Genomic DNA, 20,127 nt, shown 5'->3' with positions numbered 1-20,127 from the left:
TCTCCAACACTCTCTGCCTGAATCCAGCTCCCCTAACAACAGACCCACCGTTTCCTACAGTTTCCCGCCATTCTCCATAAACTATCTCTTTACGAGGCTTTGCCCAACAAACACAAAGCCTGAAAATCCCGTTCCATACCTCCGCACTGTGGCGGAGAGGTTTCCTGCCTTGTCGTACTAACTGTGAATTCCTACAGGAGGGGACCAGCATCAAATGTACAAAGGTATGAGTATCTGCCTCACTCACCTTAGCATCGAGGCACCTGTCCACAGCATGGGCCGCACAGAAAACTCTGCTGCTAGTTTTTTCTCAAGCTTAAATTCCATGAAGTACAAACTCTTGCCACGTTTCTACTTGGCCTCATACAGAAGTCACTAACTACTGCTCTACCATACCACCTACTCCCTGGGGCCAGTGGCCTAAGGGCGCACACGTGAAAGTCAAGTTTCTTAGCCATGGGGTGCTGCTGCTGTCCGGCCCTGCAAGTGGGGGCTTTACAAAGTCCACACTGACACAGTGGCTGAGAGACGTGCGATAGTTCCAGCACCTCAAATCGTGGCTGGTACACAGCAGGTGCTCACTGATGTGGGCTGAGTGAATGAAGCAGGCCACCGTCACTCACGCCTGCCTCACTCACTGTGGCAGTCTGCGCTTTCCCGGATAGATGAATTCCTGGGAGAATACAGGAAGCCATTTTGAGGATATTCGATAGTATCTTTTATAGGTGACTGTTTAACATGCTAAACAAATACATTCTGGGTAGGACTAGTCACAAATCTTTATTAACAAATCATCGGGCAAATGCATACTGAGCTTCTACCATGTGCTACTCACTGAGAAACAAAACTGCTCAAGACCGTCCACAACAAGCACTTATTATGGGATAGATTAACAACTTTATGATCATTTTCAACACTGGCAAGCCTAGTATTTGTTCAAATGCAGGGCGTTCAAATTTATCAACAGAGCCAGCCATTTTCTGTGCTTTTAGAACAGTGGGCTTACTTGGGCTTGTTTCTGACCAAAGACGAACAGTACAAATGGGCCTTTCTCCCTGCACTGGACTCAGCTGCTTTACTGGTTATATGTTTTCAGTTTGGTCGTGTTATGCTGCTGGGTTCTCTAAGACCAACTGGATGGCTCTGTGACAGGCTGACCACAACCAACTGCCAGTCGGAAAAGGAGGGACAACCAACAGAAGCCAGTCCAGGGGGAGGGGAGAAGGGCCCATAAGACACTGGCATGGGGCGGTTTCCATACTTAGTGTAAATCCTTAATTATGTGAGCTAAAGAGAGAAAATGTTCACAGGACTAATACACTAGAGGAGAAATAGTTATCTGGAGATTTCCTCAGTGACCAGAAAATAAAATAGTGAATGGCAGGAATTTGAAAATTAAGATACAGGGAGGGATCATGAGTGTGATGACTTTTCTGGACGTTTTCTTGATACTTCCTCTTTGTCCGCTTACATCAAAGGGCAGTAACGTTCTCAGGAGGATGCCGATCATTTTGACTGAGAAATGTGAACAAACACACTGTTCGTTCTGGAAAGACTGGAGTCACTATTTGCAAGGCTCCAACGATTCCCTCCAGAACCCTGGCACGGCCTGCACTGTTCACACAGGGCCTTGCCAGATACCTCGCACCCAATGGTAGCTCTAGCTACGCTTCCTTGTTTCTACTTTTAATTTCTAAAATTAAATTTTGTGCAACCACATTTTCTTGAATAAATGTCAGGCAGGAGTGAATGTACTTTTTCTAAAATATTTCCATGTTGCAGCTCTTCTGAAACTTTGTTTAAATCTTCCTTTTTAGGAATAGCCTCTTAAATGGTTTCGCTAGCATTATATGAACCCAGGCACATGCCCTTGCACGGCTAGTCATGCGGACTGAGGCCAGGACCCAGGACACTAATGGGTCCTCTGTAGTCATAATACCGTATCAGCTGAGTCCTTCCCAGTAAGTTCCTGTCTTCCTTAAATTTACTTTGAGGGACCACAAAGAATACACCTAATCTTGGAATAGGAAATAATTCCTAAAACAGTAAGTAAAGAATAAAAGTTCTTTGTGTGATTTTTAAAAAATGCAAATGTTAACAGAAAGTATCAGATCACTTAGCCCACCAGTTCCTGAAGTAGACCAACTTTATCAGCTTATAGCTGGCACCAAAAAAAAGATACTTTTATAGACCATCCCCAAATCAGTCGTCTTTGGTCCATTCCAATGTGGTGATTTGTGTATCAAGAAAATCATATAAATACTAATTGTCAACCAGCATGGTTATCTCTGGGTACGTTTTAAAATAACCTCTGAACTCTCTCTAATCTTTCTAGTTTTATGCAGCATGGGCCCTCCCACAATGTCTTTTGTTCCTCGAGATCCTGAGCCCATTTTATTTTTGCTTTGTGACGGAAAGAGAATTAAAGTGCCCAGTGGGCTTTGTCATTTCTGCAAAGACTGTTCTTTAAGGAACTGTGTATTTTACCATCCTGTTTTAGAGAAGGCTTATGCAGAAGATACATACCAGTTTTTACTAAGATACCCAGCATGCCGACATTCTGAGCCCCACCAACATCATCCCTGCAATCCTAGAAAAGCATAAAGAAAGCATTTAGTTCACTGTCTTCAGTTAGCTTGTCAACAAAACCCTACCAATTGACTGACTGATTAGGCTGGCATGGCCAGCTGTGATAGCATTATTTTTTCTTAAAATACAAGAGGGGAAAAGGGGGTAAATCCACATGGAACCGTATGAGGAAGCATGTCATTTGGAAAGGGAGGTGTCGAAAAGTGGAAGGTGTACAACAGATTAGTAATTCTAGCGATCAAGCACAAAGAGCACATCTACAGTTCGTCTTTTCCACATGCACACCTGTCTCAAAACAGATCATGGGAAAAAGCATTCTATTCATCTGGCAGCTCTGAAGGTGAACGATCCAACTGCAGACCGTGCATGGACTACATTCGGAAGACAGCTCTGCTGCTCTAACACACTATCCTTATTTTCCAGCCAGTTGTCCCTCAAAGGTGGAATCAAGCCAAATCAGAATACCAAGATTCTCTGAGATTTACTTCACACTTGGAGATAACAGATCAGTTAGAAAAGGTAGCTCCTTTTTCTAATTCTTACCCACAATAGAGATGAATATGCTTGGTTCACTGTGATGATAAACGCCAGGTAATAAAAATCCAAGGACTGGAAGGAATATCAAGAAAATCAATCCTTGGGGCCCCTGGGTGGCTTGGTTGGTTAAGCGTCCCACTCTTGATTTCGGTTCAGGTCATGATCTCAGGGTTGTGAGATCGAGCCCTGCGTTGGGACTCTCCGCTGGGTGTGGAGCCTGCTTAAGATTTTCTCTCTCCCTTTCCCTCTGCCCCTCCTCATCCCCCCAAAAAAGAAAGAAAATCAATCCTGCCATCTTATGTCTTTATAGGACTTTACAGACAGGACTCATTCAGACCATGCCTGAAGAAAAGTCTTTTCCTCAAAAATCATTAATACCATTCAACAACAGACCTTGGAAATGAGTTTTAGAATATCAAAATCTTCATTCAAGGTCTAACTTAAAACCTTCCATTGCATCTAAACTTGCCCTAGTGAAGCAGCAGAGATGGGGGAGAGGGAGAGAAGGAAGAAGGGAGGTGGGAAAAAGTGGACAAGGGAAGGGAGGGAAAACCCGTCGTCTCTGGGGTAACAAGCAACCCTCCACGCAGCTGAACACTGCCACCACGTGCCCTTCCTGCCTCCCACCCTGTCCTCATACCGGAAACTCCTGGGATAAAGAATTCTGACGTCCCCACTTCTTCAAACACGCATTTGCCTAGGAAAGTCAGCTAAAGGTTTGCCAAGAGGAAAAGATGTGACCGAAAAGATGGCTTCTCAAAGCAACATCAAGTTTAGTGATTGTCCTGTTTGGGTTCAGGTGAGTGAGGAAGGAAGCGGACAGGGAAATGAGGAACACCGAGCTCTATCTGCACCATTACAAGTGAGGCAAGCGAGGGATCCACAGTTTGTTTTGGAGGAAGTCCGGAGCCTTGAGTTCTACTTCCGGCTGGGCCACTCATTAGCTGTGGGAATTCAGGCATGGAGCTTTAGCTCTCTGGGCTCCAGCATCCCAGTCTATCAAATGACGAGGTTTGAACCGGACAACCTGCATGGTCCCTTCCAGCCTAATGCGTTGACTTCAGTATGAAATATAATCCTTGCCGTCTCCTTGCCACAAGGCAGTGTGCTTTCTAGCTCTTTTCCCCTCTCGACACACATAGAAAATAACATTTTCCCAGGACACTGGGGGAAAATGGCAAGGTGCTCCCAGCCAGAGGTCACTGGCTAGAGCTTCCAATTGTCCAGGTCCAGCCCTATCACTCAGAGGGCCGAGGCAATCAGTATCTGTAGCTATCTGGGGCACGCTGACTGGGAAGTTCTTCCATAAAGCATATACTAGGAGAAAAAATCAATAATGGTAGAATTCTGTAGGTATACGTTGTTCTCTGTATACGTAATATTCAAAAAACCTTAAATTTGTGTAGAGGTTTTCTTCACAAAGACATACACAGCACTTAATTGACTTGCATTTAGTGGTCTTTTGATTGTACACATATCTCACCACATTATGAACAATGTCAGAAGTAATCAAAATTTCAATTCTTTACAGGAGGATCACTAACCAGCTCTGGCAAGCCTCTTATAGGTACCCACTTACTACCATCTATTCATCTGGCAGCTCTGAAGGTGAACGATCCTGCAGTAAGAGTCTGCCTGTGTTTCAAAGCAGGAACTCGAAGCTGGCTCTTGCCCGCATGACAGGTAAGCTCCGGGCATTTCCTGGGTTTTTCTACTTACATCTCCTATCATGACGGCCTCCTCAGGTTCATAGCCAGTGCCCCGCAATGCTTCCAAAAAGAACGTTTTCTCTGGTTTTCCCACGACTGTGGCTTTGGTGTCTGTGGCATACTCCAGAGCTGTCACGAATGGTCCGGGCCCCAGGGCGAGGCCGTCTTTCCTCTTGTAATACCTGGCTTTGTGGATTGCTATCAGAGGTGCCCCATCCAGGAGTAAGCTAGGGAGACAGAGAAAATGGAAACTGGCTAAAAGCAAGGCTTTTACAACTGGAAAAGAATGTCAGACTCACAAAGTGGTTTTATTCACACTCACGGAAACAAACAGTTTCTTATTAACTTTTAATGACTTGCTGTCTTCTAATGAATTCGCGAAGAACTGCTGGGAATTACACTCAGATATGTGAAAGAAAGGTGATAGATTATTAAATTTGGGATTGCTTCAACCTTTTACCTTTAGTGGTTTCAGACACTTTACCCAAATCACCAGGGAAAGAGAATGAAGAGAAGTAAAGCTAAATAAGACACTCGAGGGAAGAAGCTTAACTTAATGAGACAAGTTGTTTCAACCTTCCCTAATGGTAAGCAGGAGGCTCGGGAGCCTTTCACCGCACGACGCAACCGTGATGCGCTGCCATATTCGGCTAACTCCGGAAATACCTGGATTCCTCTTTTTCTACTCCAAAATGGAAGTTTCTTCCTAATTCAGCAGTTTAGAAGAGCACTCTACGAACACTTTCTCTTGTACCTTTACCTCTTTATTCCACCTCTAACTGCTTCAGGCCATCTTCCCTGAAGAGCACGCCAACGAGGTTTAAGGGTCAGCCCAGGCTGTCAAGTCCCTTCCTTTGTCCCGATATAGGACACATGCCCTCAGACCAACCAGAAGGGCAACCAGAGTTTGAGAACCAAACTCTACATAAAGCTAAGGATCCTCATGAGTGACTCAGGCAAAACATACAAACACAAATCCAAACAACCACACCAGCTTCCTCATACTCACCTCCCAAGCCCCATCCCCAAACACCTGCCCTCCGTCCCAAGAACGCAGCCTGCGGTTACTTGGCAGAAACAGCCGCATGCGTGTTCTCATCTAACGGCATGCGGGACAGGACAGATTTCTTAAGCTGCTTTCAACCGATGTAATAAATGATCTCACTAGCTTAATTTACTTTAAGTCATCTCCTTAGTTAAAATATTTAGTATGTCCATCGAGGAGGAATTCATCACATCTTACCCTTCACAATTATGAGTAATTAAGCGCTTGACTATGAAACTGCTAAATTATTCTTGTCAGTGGGCACAGAAATGCCTTCCTGTGGGAGATGCAGAATTCAGACATTTATGATTAAATATTTTATTAAGTAAAAACCATACTGGACTATTACAGGGCCTTATTGTTAGTTATTACGAATTGCTCACAGCACAGGATAGATCCTTCAAATGTACTCACTCATATTCATACAAATTTACTTCTTAAAGCAGATCTTGAAATCCAACTGTTAGGAAGCCTGATAAAGCCACTATGTTGGCCTTAAGGAACCACTGCTGATAGCAGTGAAATAATAATGGGTGATTTATCTACCCGACGCCGTCACCCCGCCCCCAATCCCATTTATTTGCTACTCTACCACGGAACTGGAATTCTTTATGCAACAGACCTCAAAACTGCTTTCCACTTATATAGCTAAACTAAAAACTCATTTGATTTAGCTTTGTTAATATTTTATTATATATTAACTGGGGATAAGACTTATCAGCTTGATGATGTGTGTACTTCAACTCCCAGGCAGTACTTTAGTGCCTTCCCTGGAAGGGCTAAAACTGTGGGTTCCTCCACATTTCTCTAAATGGGAACTGGTTCTACACTAGGTTGGAGAGGACAGGCATCTCTCAGGGAAGTGCTTCCTGCTCCTACCCTCCTTCTCTGCATAACATGGGCTTTACTGAATCTTTGAAGAGCCAAAAGGCATATTCAGGATGGACTGAAAGGTAAACGTGTTCTAGGACACAGACGAAAAGATTTTTTATAGTTAAACATTTAAAAAATATCAAAAATAGACACCCCAATACCTGAAGTGTTTTTACACTTCCTAGACAGGGCAACAAAGGGTCGTTACTTTTGTTACAACAAGGAATCCATCAGCAGGAAGTCTGACAATTTTCTGTCTATATCTAACTATAAAACCACTGAGGTTCAAGAAATAAGAGGGAAAAAAAAGGCACAAAGAAGGCCTGATTCAAATATCTTTGCCTGTAAATCCCAGGTAGGCAAAGTAAAAAACCTGTACCAAGTCCTAACCAAGCAGGGCCATAATATGGAAATCCTAGGCAGAGCAGTGAGAGGAAAGCTAAGGGGATAACTTACATTCACGGCTACAAAACCGTGCTGCAAGGAACATCAGGTCCAACAATGCCCTGTCGTTGGCTGAAGAGATCATCCAGAGATGCTGGCCACAATTAATCGCCCCACCAAGGAGAGCTATAAACCAGAGAACATCTGAAAACCAATCTAGTCCTCTTCCAAATGCACTATACTGTCTTTCTAAATAACTTTTCTAGGAAAACAAACTTTTCATCATTTCCAAGGAAGGTGGAGCATATGGAAATGAAATCACATGGCAGCTTAAATAACTGTCAGACATCTCCCATATGTCCAACATCAAACTAGAGAGTCCCTGTTTTCTACCCCCCCAAGTAATCACCCCCCCCCATCTTTCCCATCTTGATATATTCACCCAGGTCCTCAAACCAGACACCTAGTAGCCATCCTTGGCTTCTCCCTTTCGCCCACCCCCCTCACCCCTACTCATTCACATATCCAGTAATTTCCAATTCCAAAACAAAAATAATATCTCAAAACTGTCTTCCTCCTCTCCTGAACTTCTGCAAAGGTCTCCTAACCAGCCTTCCTGCTTTCTACTCTTGCTCCATTCTTCCAAGTCATTGTACAGGCAATAGTGGGAGTTTGCAAAGTACAGATGGGATCACATTCTTCCCCCACTCAGAAGCCCTCAACAACTTCTCACTGCCAATAGTATAAAACCCAAAGTTCTCACTGCAGCCTGCATCTCCAGTTTTAAGTCACCTTCCCTATCGATGGTCGTGTGCCAGAGTCTCTTCCAACTTCTTGAAAACCACGTCGTTCTCTTGTGCTTCAGCCCACAACTCTTGACACAGCTCCCCATACTTTTCACACAGCTATCTTGTGCTCATTCATCAGGTCTCAGCGTCAATGTCAGCACAACAAAGACGCATTTCCAACCTCCACATGTATATAGTAGACTTCCTCCTCACCTCTCATCTCTTCTCTCATCACCCTTTTTCCTTTGTATCACTTCCCATAGTTCATCATCCTTACTCAACTGTGATTGGTCTTTCTTTCTTGCTAGAATATAATTTTCACTATGCCCATCAGTTTTACTCATCACTGTACCTCTTACTTCCAAAACACAACAAAAAAACCCATGGCACTTCTCACTAAATGTTTACTGAACAAATTAATGGATGAAGCTCCATCTGTCTCAGTGTCCTGATATATGACACGAGGAGTGTTGCTTACCTTTCTGGGGAATAGAGAGGATATATGCAAACCTTTTCACAGTATCTGTCTGACGATAAGGGCAATTATTCTTCTTCATAAATATAGGAAGTGTGGGATCTATGCTACTTAAAATAGGTAACAGCAAATCACTTCATATTTGTGGGCCTCGGTTTCTTATCAAATGGAAGAGGCTGAAACGGATCAGGGCTTTTCAATCTCAGCACAGCTAACATTTTGGACTGTAAAATGCATTGTTGTAGTGCCTGTCCCATATGCAGGAGGATGTTTAGCAGCACCCCTGGTCTCTCCCCACTCACTGGATGACAGGAGCACCCTCTTCCCCAGTTGTGACAACCAAAAATGTCCCTAGACATTGCCAAATGTCCCCTGGGAAGCAAAAGTGTCCCTGGTTGAGAACCATTAAACTAGATGTTTGCCACAGCCTTGACACTCAATACGTTTAAAACTAATACCAATCAACCTGAAAAACACAAACTATCAAAAGCTCAAATTAAAACAATAGTAAATCATGAAGTATATCAAAGGAAAATCTCATTAACAATGAACTGAAACCTTCAAAATATCTCCAATGTCATACTGACACAGTAACTGTCTCATCAATAGCTGGATATCTATTATCACCACCTTTTAGTACTGCGGTTGGGGTCCCAGATAGTATAATAAAGCAAGAGAAAGAAATGAAAATATAAAGATTGGCAGGGGAGAAGTAAAACTGTCATTATTTGTAGGTGACACAACTATCTATGTAGAAAATCTAATCTAAAAGACTCTACAAATAAATTATTAGAATTAGCAAGTAAATATAAGATCAGTAAATATGAGGTTAACACACAAAAACTCAATTATACTCCTATGTATTAGCAACACCACTTAAAAATGGAATTTAATTAAATACCATTTATAATAGCATCAAACAACATGAAATACAAAGATAAATATAACAAAAAGTCTAAGACCCATACTTTAAAAACCACAAAACACTGCTTAAAGAGTGTAAAGATCAAACCTAAATAGTGGAGATATATTCCATTTTCGTAGACTGGAAGAGACATCGTTGTTCAGATGTAAATTCTACTCCAATTCATAGATATACCAATCACACTCCCAGTGGGCTTTTCTTGTGAAAACTGACAAGTTGATTCCAAAATTTATCTGGAAACTCAAAAGATATAGAATGGCCAAGACAATCTTAAAAAAAAGTTAAAGCTGAAGAATGTACACTACTGGATAGTAAGACTTATTATAAAGCTACAGCATGTGAGACAGTATGGAACAGCATAAATACAGATGAAGAATCTAGAAACAGAACCTCGCATCTACAGTCACTTGATTTATGTCAAAGGCAGCAATTCTATAATAGAAAGAATGGGTCTTTGCAATAAATGTTGTTGAAAAACTGGGTATCTGTATAAAAAAAAGAACTTTTATCTCACATAATTCACAAAAATTAATTCAAAATAGACTTTAGACCTATTTATCAAAGGTAGAATAATAAAGCTGGTAGAAAAAAAAACCAGGAAAATATCTTCATGACTGTGGGGTAGGCAAAGATTTCTTAAGCAGAACAGAAGAAAATATTGACAAATTGGACTCCATCAAAATCAAGAACTTCACGTTTTCATACTATTAGTATTCTCTATATTCTATAGAGTATTCTCCTACTACAAACAGAGGCGAACCACAGACAGGGATAAGACAGCTGCAATACCTATATCCCACCAACGACTTGTATATATAACAAATAAAGAGCTCCTACAGATCAATAAGAAAAATATAACCCAATCAGAAAAGGCAAAAGATTTGAATGGGCACATCACAAAAGTTGTCCAATGTCCAATAAGTATATAAAAACAACATTACTCATATGGGAAATACAAACTGAAACTCAGTAAGATACACTATACACACCAAATAGAATAGCTACAATTACACGGACTGGCAAGAAACTGGTCAGAATGGGGAGCAAGTGGAACTCTCATTGATATAGCCAGTGGGAAAGTACGACTTGGTACAATCGCTTTGGAAAAACTGTTTGGCAATATTTACTAAATCTAAACAAGTACTTACCCTATTAACCCAGTAATTTCATTCCTAGGTACAGACCCGAGAGAAATGAGTGCATACGCTACCCAAAGACATGTAGAGGAATATTCGTAGCAGCTTTATTCATAACAGCCCGAACTGGAAACAATCTAAATGCCCATTAATAGTAGAATAAATAAATTGTGGATTGGACTACTGCACAACAGTGACAAAATAAAAAAAGAAGAAACAAAACAGAGACTAAGTACTGCTACATGCAACTTGAGTAATCTCAAAATCAGATAAATACGCTACAATTTTATGATTTCATTCACATGAAGATCAAGAACCGGCAATACTGACAGCAATCATGGTGGTGACCGTAAGGAAGGGGTTGTGTGGACTGGGACGGGGGCCCTCTGGAGTGCTGCAGATGTTCTGCCTCTTGATCAGAGTGGGGGTGATACAGGCATATCTACGTGTAAAATTTTACTGAGTCACAGACTAACAATTTGTATACTTTACTGTGCATGTTATACGTCAAATCAAAAAAATCAGTATAATATATTTATGTGATTTACTCACCAGAAGCTTTTATTTGGAATAGCAAGAGCTGCCTTGACCATAAAAGAATCTCCCCAAATAAGAGTCATTAGTGACTGATAATCAACTCAATTCTGTATTCTGATTTTCAGATTGTCATAGTAAGTTGTCCTCCTGCCTATACTAATGGCATGCTTTACATAACTCAAGTTCTTAAGTCTTAAACAATTTCTTATTTCCAAAGTGTTTTATTTTATAGTCTGGACTTTAATTTAAAAGTAGTCAAAACAGGAAAAGCCCACAGAAATATTATTTCTACTTTAGGCCCTGCTGCCACATTGTTCTGGAATTCCTCATGCCCAGGGCTCTAAACACCTAGAAAAAATTCAGGAGTTCCTGTCCAAATGCACTAATAACTGAGCCCACTACTGTTGATTTTTTCTTCCCTTTCTAAGGAACTGAATATACTGGCGTAATCAAAACATTTTATTTTTTTCTTAAGGAGATAGGGAAAAGAAAGCAATTCAACACTGAACAGAGACCATTTATGGTGATAAGGATCTCCTCCCCAAAACCAAAAAACCCCCTAATTTTTGCACACCTCTAAGACTTTGGGAGCATTCCTGCACCTGGCAACAATTATAGAAAAGAAGTCATTAACAAAGTTTCAAAACATTATTATTAAGTAGCCTTCATCTCCGCATTTAACTGTGAAAGTTGTGGTGTCATTTACCTTCAGTTACAATGACATTTTAAGAAGCTCTTCTAGAAGCTGTAGGACAGCTGCTCTTAATTTAGGGAAAAAAACAACAAAAAAACACTTTAATTTTTCCTAGGTTAAGCAATTCTCTACGGTTTTCCCCCCAAATTCCTTTGACCCAGCAACTATATACTTCTGAAAACAATCTTAAGGCATAAACATAAATACAGTTTAAAGAAACATGTTTTCATTTTTCAAAAACTCACTTCAAAATCCTGGAAATAACCAACAGGAAGCAGACGGCTACACAGTGTATTGCACTTTTTAAAGTGGAATATGCTGTGGGAATCAAACATGTTTTGGAAGACTATTTAAGAATATAGAAAAACATGCACAACAAATTGTGGGGTTTTTAAAAAGCCAAGTGACCACATAGTATATATACATTCTCATTTTTATCTAGTATTTATGTGCATGGAAACAAACAAGCTATGTGCTAGCATGTTAACTGGTGCTCTCTCTAATAGCAGGATTACAGATAATTTTGTTTATTCTTTTCCTTTTTGAGCATTTAAACTTTTCCACAATGAAGACGTATTACTTTTGCGCTCATTTTTTTTTTAGTCTTGTGACTAAGTTCAAGTTAAATTATTAAGTGATCTGTTTGCCCAGCAGCCTTTCTCCTAATAGAGATCAGCAAACTTAATTATAATTGGTCCATTACTAAAATGCTCAAGCTTTGGGTTTCTAACTCAGGTCAGCAGATGAAAACAGACCTTTCTACAAGCAAGTACTACAGCTGTGAAAATGAATCAGCTGGAGCTATGGATATTCGTGGTGATGAATCAAACAATACTACCAGGGGATAAAGCAAACTGATAAAGTATAAAACACATAAAATAATACTACATATTGTTTAGGGATACCTACCATATGTGATAAGTATAAAGAAATATATGACAATGATAAACACAGAATCATAACCATGATTACTTTGGGGTCTTGGGCTATAAAATAGGGGAAGGATATGCAGGGGATATCAAATGTGCTGATAATTTGTATTTCTTAAGCTGGTTGATATTACTCTTTGTATCTTTTAGTATTAGATAAAAAGGGAAAACCTACCCATGGCTCTTAGGATTTGAATGTCTTCTAGAATCCAAATCCAAATCATGTCTGTTCCCTATAGCTGGTTCTTATCCTTCCCCAAAATCAATTCTTTAAATTCAGGTTTCTCAATTTCATTCAGAAATTTAAGACACATTTGTAGACAGACTGTACTATGCATTTGTGTGTGTGTGCGTGGGGGGAGGGCTACCCATTCAAAACACAGTAAATAAGGGGCAGTGTAATGTGGAAGGTTGATGTATCTGCCTGAGGGCAATATGCCCCCGAAGCTGTTATTCAAGGCAGCTATGCAACGGGGTTTAAAATCCAATGCTTATTCTCATTATCAACCTGAATAGTAATTTAACTAATCGGTGGTTCATTTGAGATGTCTATATTTGACACACACAATCCAAACAGCTGTAGTCATTGGTTGGAAGGCATAGTCTCTGTGGAGACATCAATATGCAAAGAAGGGCAAGACCTAAAATCCTTCTGTTAATTCTCCACCCAGCTGTTAAGTGCATTTGTGAAATTAGAGTTGACCTATAAGTGCACTGTAATGCTTTAAAATGTAGTGTTTAAAAAAATCAATATGGTTAGGGAAGTGTACTAATTAGACAGCATCCGAGCAATTACAAAGTCAGTATTATGTCAACATACATTTTTATTACCCTGAGTCTAGTGTTCATCTAAGACAGAGACCTCCCAACTTCCTATTAAATATGTCCTTCCCAAATTACCAGCTAAAATCAATCAATACCCTCTCCTTGAATTCTGTGGTTAGAGAAATGGATAAAAGGTAGTGGGTTAAGTTCAGAAGTAAGAAATCATAGCAGGTTCTCCATTTCACATAAAAACTGATTTTGGCATAGTGGTAAACCTTACTTAAGGAGCAGTTAGATAATCCATCCCCCAACCCCCAACCCCCAACCCAAGAAGCTAAAGTAGAATAACTGAAGTAGGTAAAGCAAAAGGAATTTTAATACCATATACCCCAAAGTATATCTTCAAGCAATACGGCACAGCAATAGCTCTTCAGGAAATAAATACAGTAAATGGATACTGAACAACTATAAAAAGTGAGTTTGTTCCTTTTAAACAAAGGCCTGACTACCACACTGACTAATAACAGAGTCATAAACAAAAGTGCATTACGTAGCCATAGTTTCCATTAACCAAGGATCTAAAATAAATGTTCATACAAAGAAAAAAGGAGGCTGTTCCCAAAGTGCTATTTTTGGCCACAAAGATTTCCAAGATCAACAGCAAATAATGTGATCCCTGTAGTGAGTTTTAAATTTTCCTACAAATATTCTGATTTTTGGACATCTACATCAAGAAATGAATTCTACATCAAGTATACATTAGAATCATTCTTGTAGATCTTCGTACTGGTAAGAAGATGATGTTTTTATGGCATTCTTTGTAACTAAGTACCAAAAATTTACCAAGCCATTAAAAAAAATTTTTTTAAACAAGTTCAATATGCAATATTGATGCAATATTTAGAACTACATAACTTGTCATAAATTGAAAGGCAAATTATACTGGTTTAATGGTTCGACAAGAAGTAAAAGATGAAAAATGAAAAATCTATGAAAAATGAAAAATCCAAGGGAAAAAAATCAATCTCACTCTAGAGCATATTTGCGGGTAAATTCTGATCCAATTTATCTTAAGTGTGAGAACCAGGATGCTGTCTTCCCTTTGAAGCAGCCAGTGAAAAGTTCATGTAACTAAAATGGACACACAAATGAAGATTCAGAAATTTTCCGTTGTATTTCCCCACATTTCTACCAGCAGCCATTAGAACATCTCCAGTTAGATACCCCAAAGGCCAAACAGCCCCAACCTAAACTTATCACCTCCTGAACCCCAAACAGGGAGTGCTCCCTGTCACATGTGCTCAGGTTACAAATGTGGACATCCGCCTTGACTCACTGGTCTTCCTTACTCCCTAAACCCAACCATCCATCAAGTCATGTCAACACTACCTGAATCTGCTTCTTCATCCCTACTGCTACCAGCCCAGTTCAGACTACCATTATCACTTATCAAATAATTTCTTTGAAAGTGTGGTCAAATGTGTCAACTTTTCTCTATACCCTAGATTATCACTGGAGGAAGAAATCACATGTATTGTTTTTGGAGCGTTAACCAGGATGATACACCTTCCTTCAGAGAATAGCATAGTCAGTGAAGAATCACAGGGATGATAATAAAAGATAAAACTGAAACTATGCTCCACAGGATTAATGAGGTTAAAACGAGCAGAAAAGTTTAAAGCTTGCTTTTCAGAGAACTGTTGCTCCCTCATCAGCTATTACCTCTTTTCAGACCCCACCAACATATCCACTAGCTGTCTCTACAAGAGCCTGGACTCAAGGTCATCTGATATGGTTCCAGCCTACGAACAAGCAAAGCCCAGCATTCCTACCCTGAGATAACGAGCCCAAGACCCCATTCAGTTTATACCAGCTCTCAGAGCATGCCCATAACCCCTCTGTCCCAGGATAAACTTCTGACATCAGGGGCTAAATTCTGCGTCATTCTGGTGTTAAATCTCCACCACAAAGTGAACATGGGATGTTACATCTATGTCTGCTGAATGATCACGCTCCATGTTTTCTCATGAATAGTCATATAGTTTCCCTACCCTTTTCATCAATATGTATGTAATCTCAACCCCTCTGATTATAAAACACTTGTTTTCTCCCCCTTTGAGAAGGCAGATTGGAAGCTTGTCCTCCAGTCTCTTCCTTTGGCTGCCTCTCGAATAAACTCTTTCCTTGCTGCAAACCTGGTGTCTCAGTGATTGGCTTTTCTGCCCACCAAGCAGATGGAGTTGGGTTCCATTACAAAATTGCTAACTTCGGAGTTGCAATTTTATTATGAATTTCTGCCCCAGGATATTGATTCTATAAACAAGAAAAACCCCAATGATCATCACATTTTAACATATTGATTATTTTTAAAAACTAAGCAAGATAGTAATAAGTATGATTTAATGTTGATCTTGAAGTGATCTTGAAGACATCTATCCTCATGTACAATTTGGGTGGCCAGAAAGTAAAATATATCTATAACCTTTCATGACAGAGACTCAGGAAGGGAAGAGAGGAGCATATGATCAGAAGAAAAACAAATAGCTAAAGACTTACCGGAATGCTTGATTCAGAATTTGATAATGAAAATGTTCTGGTGCCAATCCTATGACCACAGCATTAGGATCACTTGTTTGTATTCCTGGGAATGGAAAAAATATGTTAATTGTTGAAAAATGCAATTAGCAGTAATAATACATTTTATAATAAAATAGCTTTCTTTAGTCAATTAAATACAAATTTTTGCTGTAGCCATAATCTGAAATTTAAGAGATTATTCTATCCAATGTACTTCGGCGGTATAAGCAATACTTAAAGAAAATAGTTTTTTTTTATTTTTCTAGTATTTCTGCATATTCCTTTTGCATGGTGTTACAACTACTTAGTAACTAGAAGATCTCAACGGAAACTTGCAACTTGATGTTCTCAAACAAGTGACAATTTCTAACTTTGAACAGCCGTGAGTCCTCTATGAGCTATCAGATCAATAGCAACTGATGAGGGCCTAAAAGTCTAAGAGGCAAGGGAAATTAGACTTTCTAATTGACACAGCTGAGGTTAACACATTCATGATAAATAAGGAATGCACTGTAGATTCTACAGTTTTCTACTTAATGCCTAATCCACTTTCAGTTCCACAAATATTATTCTGTCATTAAAGCATATTTTAAGGCTTTGGTATCTGATTAACAGAACTTCAGATATGACAACCAAACAAGTATATTCACCATCACAGTATTAAAGGTTCTGCGGATTTTCTATATACCAATTCCTATTTGCCTCTCTCACTGCCTGCCTTGAAGCATCCTCATCATAGATTCCATCAAAATGTGAGGGGAAGAAACAGAGCAGATACCCAGATTTCCAATTTCCTCCTTACTAGTAGCCACAAGTACTGAGTAGTTCAGAAATGGTCGTGTGCCACCATTGAGCATTGGCTGTCACTGCTTCTAGGCCTTTGCAGTGGAAGATCTAGATGATATGTATTTTTTAAAAGAGAACAAGGGAGTTGATAATGATCTTTCTAATTCAAAATTAGTAATACATGGCATATTTGATTTTTATATTCGTATCTCTTTGCATTTACACATAAAATCGTGGGTACTACCAATACTAGCGTAATTACTACTTTGCTTTATCCTATATCTACAATTTAAAAATAATAACTAATTACTACATTACTAATAACACTAAGACTACTGAATGTAGTTTAAGATTTCTTTGCAGTTTTTTTAAATTAACATATAATATATTATTGGTTTCAGAGGTACAGGTCTGTGATTCATCAGTCTTATAATACCCAGTGCTCATTATATCACATGCCCTCCTTAACGTCTATCACCCAGTTACCCCATCACCCTACCCCCCTCCCCTCCAGCAACCCTCAGTTTGTATCCTATGATTAAGAGTCTCCTGTGGTTTGTCTCCCTCTCTGGTTTCGTTTTGTTTTGTTTTTTCCTCTCTTCCCCTATGATCCTCTGTTTGGTTTCTTAAATTCCACATATCAGTGAGATCATATGATAATTATCTTTCTCTGACTGACTTTAACACTTAGCATAATATCCTCTAGTTCCATCCACATTGTTGCAAATGGCAAGATTTCATTTTTTGATGGCTGAGTAGTATTCCATTGTATATATATATATACACATCTTACTTATCCATTCATCTGCTGATGGACATCTGGGCTCTTTCCATAGTATGACTATTGTGGACATTGCTGCTATAAACATTGGGGTGCAGGTGCCCCTTCGGATCATTACATTTGTATCTTTGGAGTAAATACCCAGTAGTGCAATTGCTAAGTCATAGGGTAGCTCTATTTTCAACTTTTTGAGGAACCTCCATACTGTTTTCTAGAGTGGCTGCACCAGCTTGCATTCCCACCAACAGTGTAGGAGGGTTCCCCTTTCTCCGCATCCCTCCCAACATCTGTCGCTTCCTGACTTGTTAATTTTAGCCATTCTGATTGGTGTGAGGTGGTATCTCATTATGGTTCTGATTTCTATTTCCCTGATGCCGAGTGATGTTGAGCATTTTCTCATGTGTCTGTTGGCCATTTGGATGTCTTCTTTGCAGAAATGTCTGCTCATGTCTTCTGTCCGTTTTTTATTGGATTCTTTGTTCTTTGGGTATTGAGTTTGATAAGTTCTTTATAGATTTTGGATACTAGCCCTTTATTCGATACGTCCTTTGCAAACATATTCTCCCATTCTGTCGGCTGTCTTTTGGTTTTGTAAACTGTTTCCTTTGTTGTGCAAAAACTTTTTATGTTGACGATGTCCCAATAGTTCATTTTTGCCTTTGTTTCCCTTGCCTTTGGCGATGTTTCTAGGAAGAAGTTGCTGTGACCAAGATCTCAGAGGTTGCTGCCTGTGTTCTCCTCTAGGATTTTGATACATTCCTGTCTCACATTTAGGTCTTTCATCCATTTTGAGGCTATTTTTGTGTATGGTATAGGAAAATGGTCTAGTTTCATTCTTCTGCATGTGGCTGTCCAATTTTCCCAACACTGTTTGTTGAAGAGACTGTCTTTTTTCCATTGGATATTCTTTCCTGCTTTGTCGAAGGTTAGTTGACCATAGAGGTGAGGGTCCATTTCTGGGTTCTCTATTCTGTTCCACTGATCTCTGTGTCTGTTTTTGTGCCAGTACCATACTGTCCTGATAACTACCACTTTGGAATAGAGCTTGAAGTCCGGAATTGTGATACCACCAGCTTTGCTTTGCTTTTTCAACATTCCTTTGGTTATTCGGGGCCTTTTCTGGTTCCACACAAATTTTAGGATTATTTGTTCCAGCTCTATGAAAAAAGTTGATAGTATTTTGATAGGGATTGCACTGAATGTGTAGATTGCTCCAGGTAACATAGACATTTTAACAATAATTGTTCTTTCAATCCATGAGCATGGGACGTTTTTCCATTTCTTTGTGTCTTCCTCAATTTCTTATATGAGTGTTCTATAGTTTTCAGAGTACAGATCCTTTGCCTCTTTGGTTAGGTTTATTCCTAAGTATCTTATGGTTTGGGTGCAATTGTAAATGGGATCGACTCCTTGATTTCTCTTTCTTCTGTCTCATTGTTAGTGTATAGAAATGCAACTGATTTCTGTGCATTGATTTTATATCCTGCCACTTTGCTGAATTCCTGTATGAGTTCTAGCAATTTTGGGGTGGAATCTTTTGGGTTTTCCACACGAGTATCGTGTCATCCCTTTGCAGTGCTTTTATCCTTAGAATTTATCCCACTATGAACGAACCATCAAAATACTGTATTTTAAAGTCACTTGAAGTAACTCTTCTCTGAGTGGATACGTCACCAACTTGATAGAGAATTAAATTTATTTGTTTCAATTTGATTTTGGTTTTCAGGGACTGGCTTGGTTTTTACTTTTTAATTGTGTTTTAAATATGCAAAATATTTACATGGTTCCAAAGGCAACGCTATAAACAAGGTACTTATGGAGAAGTCTTGTCTCCTAATCCCTTTCTTCCTTCCTCCCCCTTTAGATAACCACTTTTCCTAGTTCCCCCTTTATTCTTCTTCAGCTTCCTTTCACAAATATAAGACAAACACATATCCATTTCTCTCTCATTTTCTTACACAGAAAATATGTAAGGTTTTCTACATCCTCCTTTTTCACTTAATATACCCTATGAAGACCACTCCTTATCAGGAGATAGAATTTGCCCGTACTTATTTTTCAGCTACAAGGCATTCCGTTCTGTGGACATATCACAGTTTAAACAATCAGTCCCTTCCAATGAACATTCGGGTTGTTTCCAATCTTTTGTTATTTCAAATAAGGCCATAATGAACAACTCTGATCGCATGCCATTGTGTATTTTTGTAACTATCTCTTAGGGATAGGTTCCTACAAGTGGCAGTTCTGCTTCACATGCAATTTTGCTAGCTATTGCCAAATTCCTCTCCATAGGAGGTGTACCATTTTATATTCCTGTCAGCATTCAGATCCTTTTAATAAATGTATTTTCTGTTTAATTCAGCTGAAGTTGGCTTCTGTTTCTTACAAATAATAATTCTGCTTGATACACTGTTCTACTTCCTGATAGGACAAGTTTTGAGGTTCTGCCTAACAATATATTCATGCTGAATTTCCCTAATCATTATTTGTAAAGCCATCCTATGGTTTTATAATGAGGTATTTATACCCATTTTTCTATATTGTGTCATTTCACTCTGTCATTTATAAAAAGAAGTAATGTGGCAAAGCTTCATAAA

At 39.4% G+C, this 20,127-nt stretch overlaps 1 protein-coding gene across 2 annotated transcripts in view; it reads right to left on the bottom strand.

Annotated features, from left to right (window-relative positions):
• Positions 1–20,127, bottom strand: part of HDHD2 (haloacid dehalogenase like hydrolase domain containing 2) — a 35,023-nt gene that overhangs the window by 2,824 nt on the left and 12,072 nt on the right. For both annotated transcript variants that reach the window (XM_032422683.1, XM_032422684.1), the window contains exons 4-6: positions 15,943–16,027; positions 4,846–5,062; positions 2,527–2,590 (exon numbers count right to left, since the gene is read on the bottom strand). In XM_032422683.1, the coding sequence (XP_032278574.1) occupies positions 2,527–2,590; positions 4,846–5,062; positions 15,943–16,027 (366 nt within the window). The remainder of the gene's footprint in view (positions 1–2,526; positions 2,591–4,845; positions 5,063–15,942; positions 16,028–20,127) is intronic.

This window comes from Phoca vitulina, unplaced genomic scaffold, assembly GCF_004348235.1.
Source record: "Phoca vitulina isolate PV1807 unplaced genomic scaffold, GSC_HSeal_1.0 scaffold27, whole genome shotgun sequence".
In the NCBI taxonomy this organism is placed as follows: Eukaryota; Metazoa; Chordata; class Mammalia; order Carnivora; family Phocidae; genus Phoca; species Phoca vitulina.
Note: the sequence above shows the minus strand (reverse complement) of the source record. Positions and strands in the feature narration are given on the sequence as shown.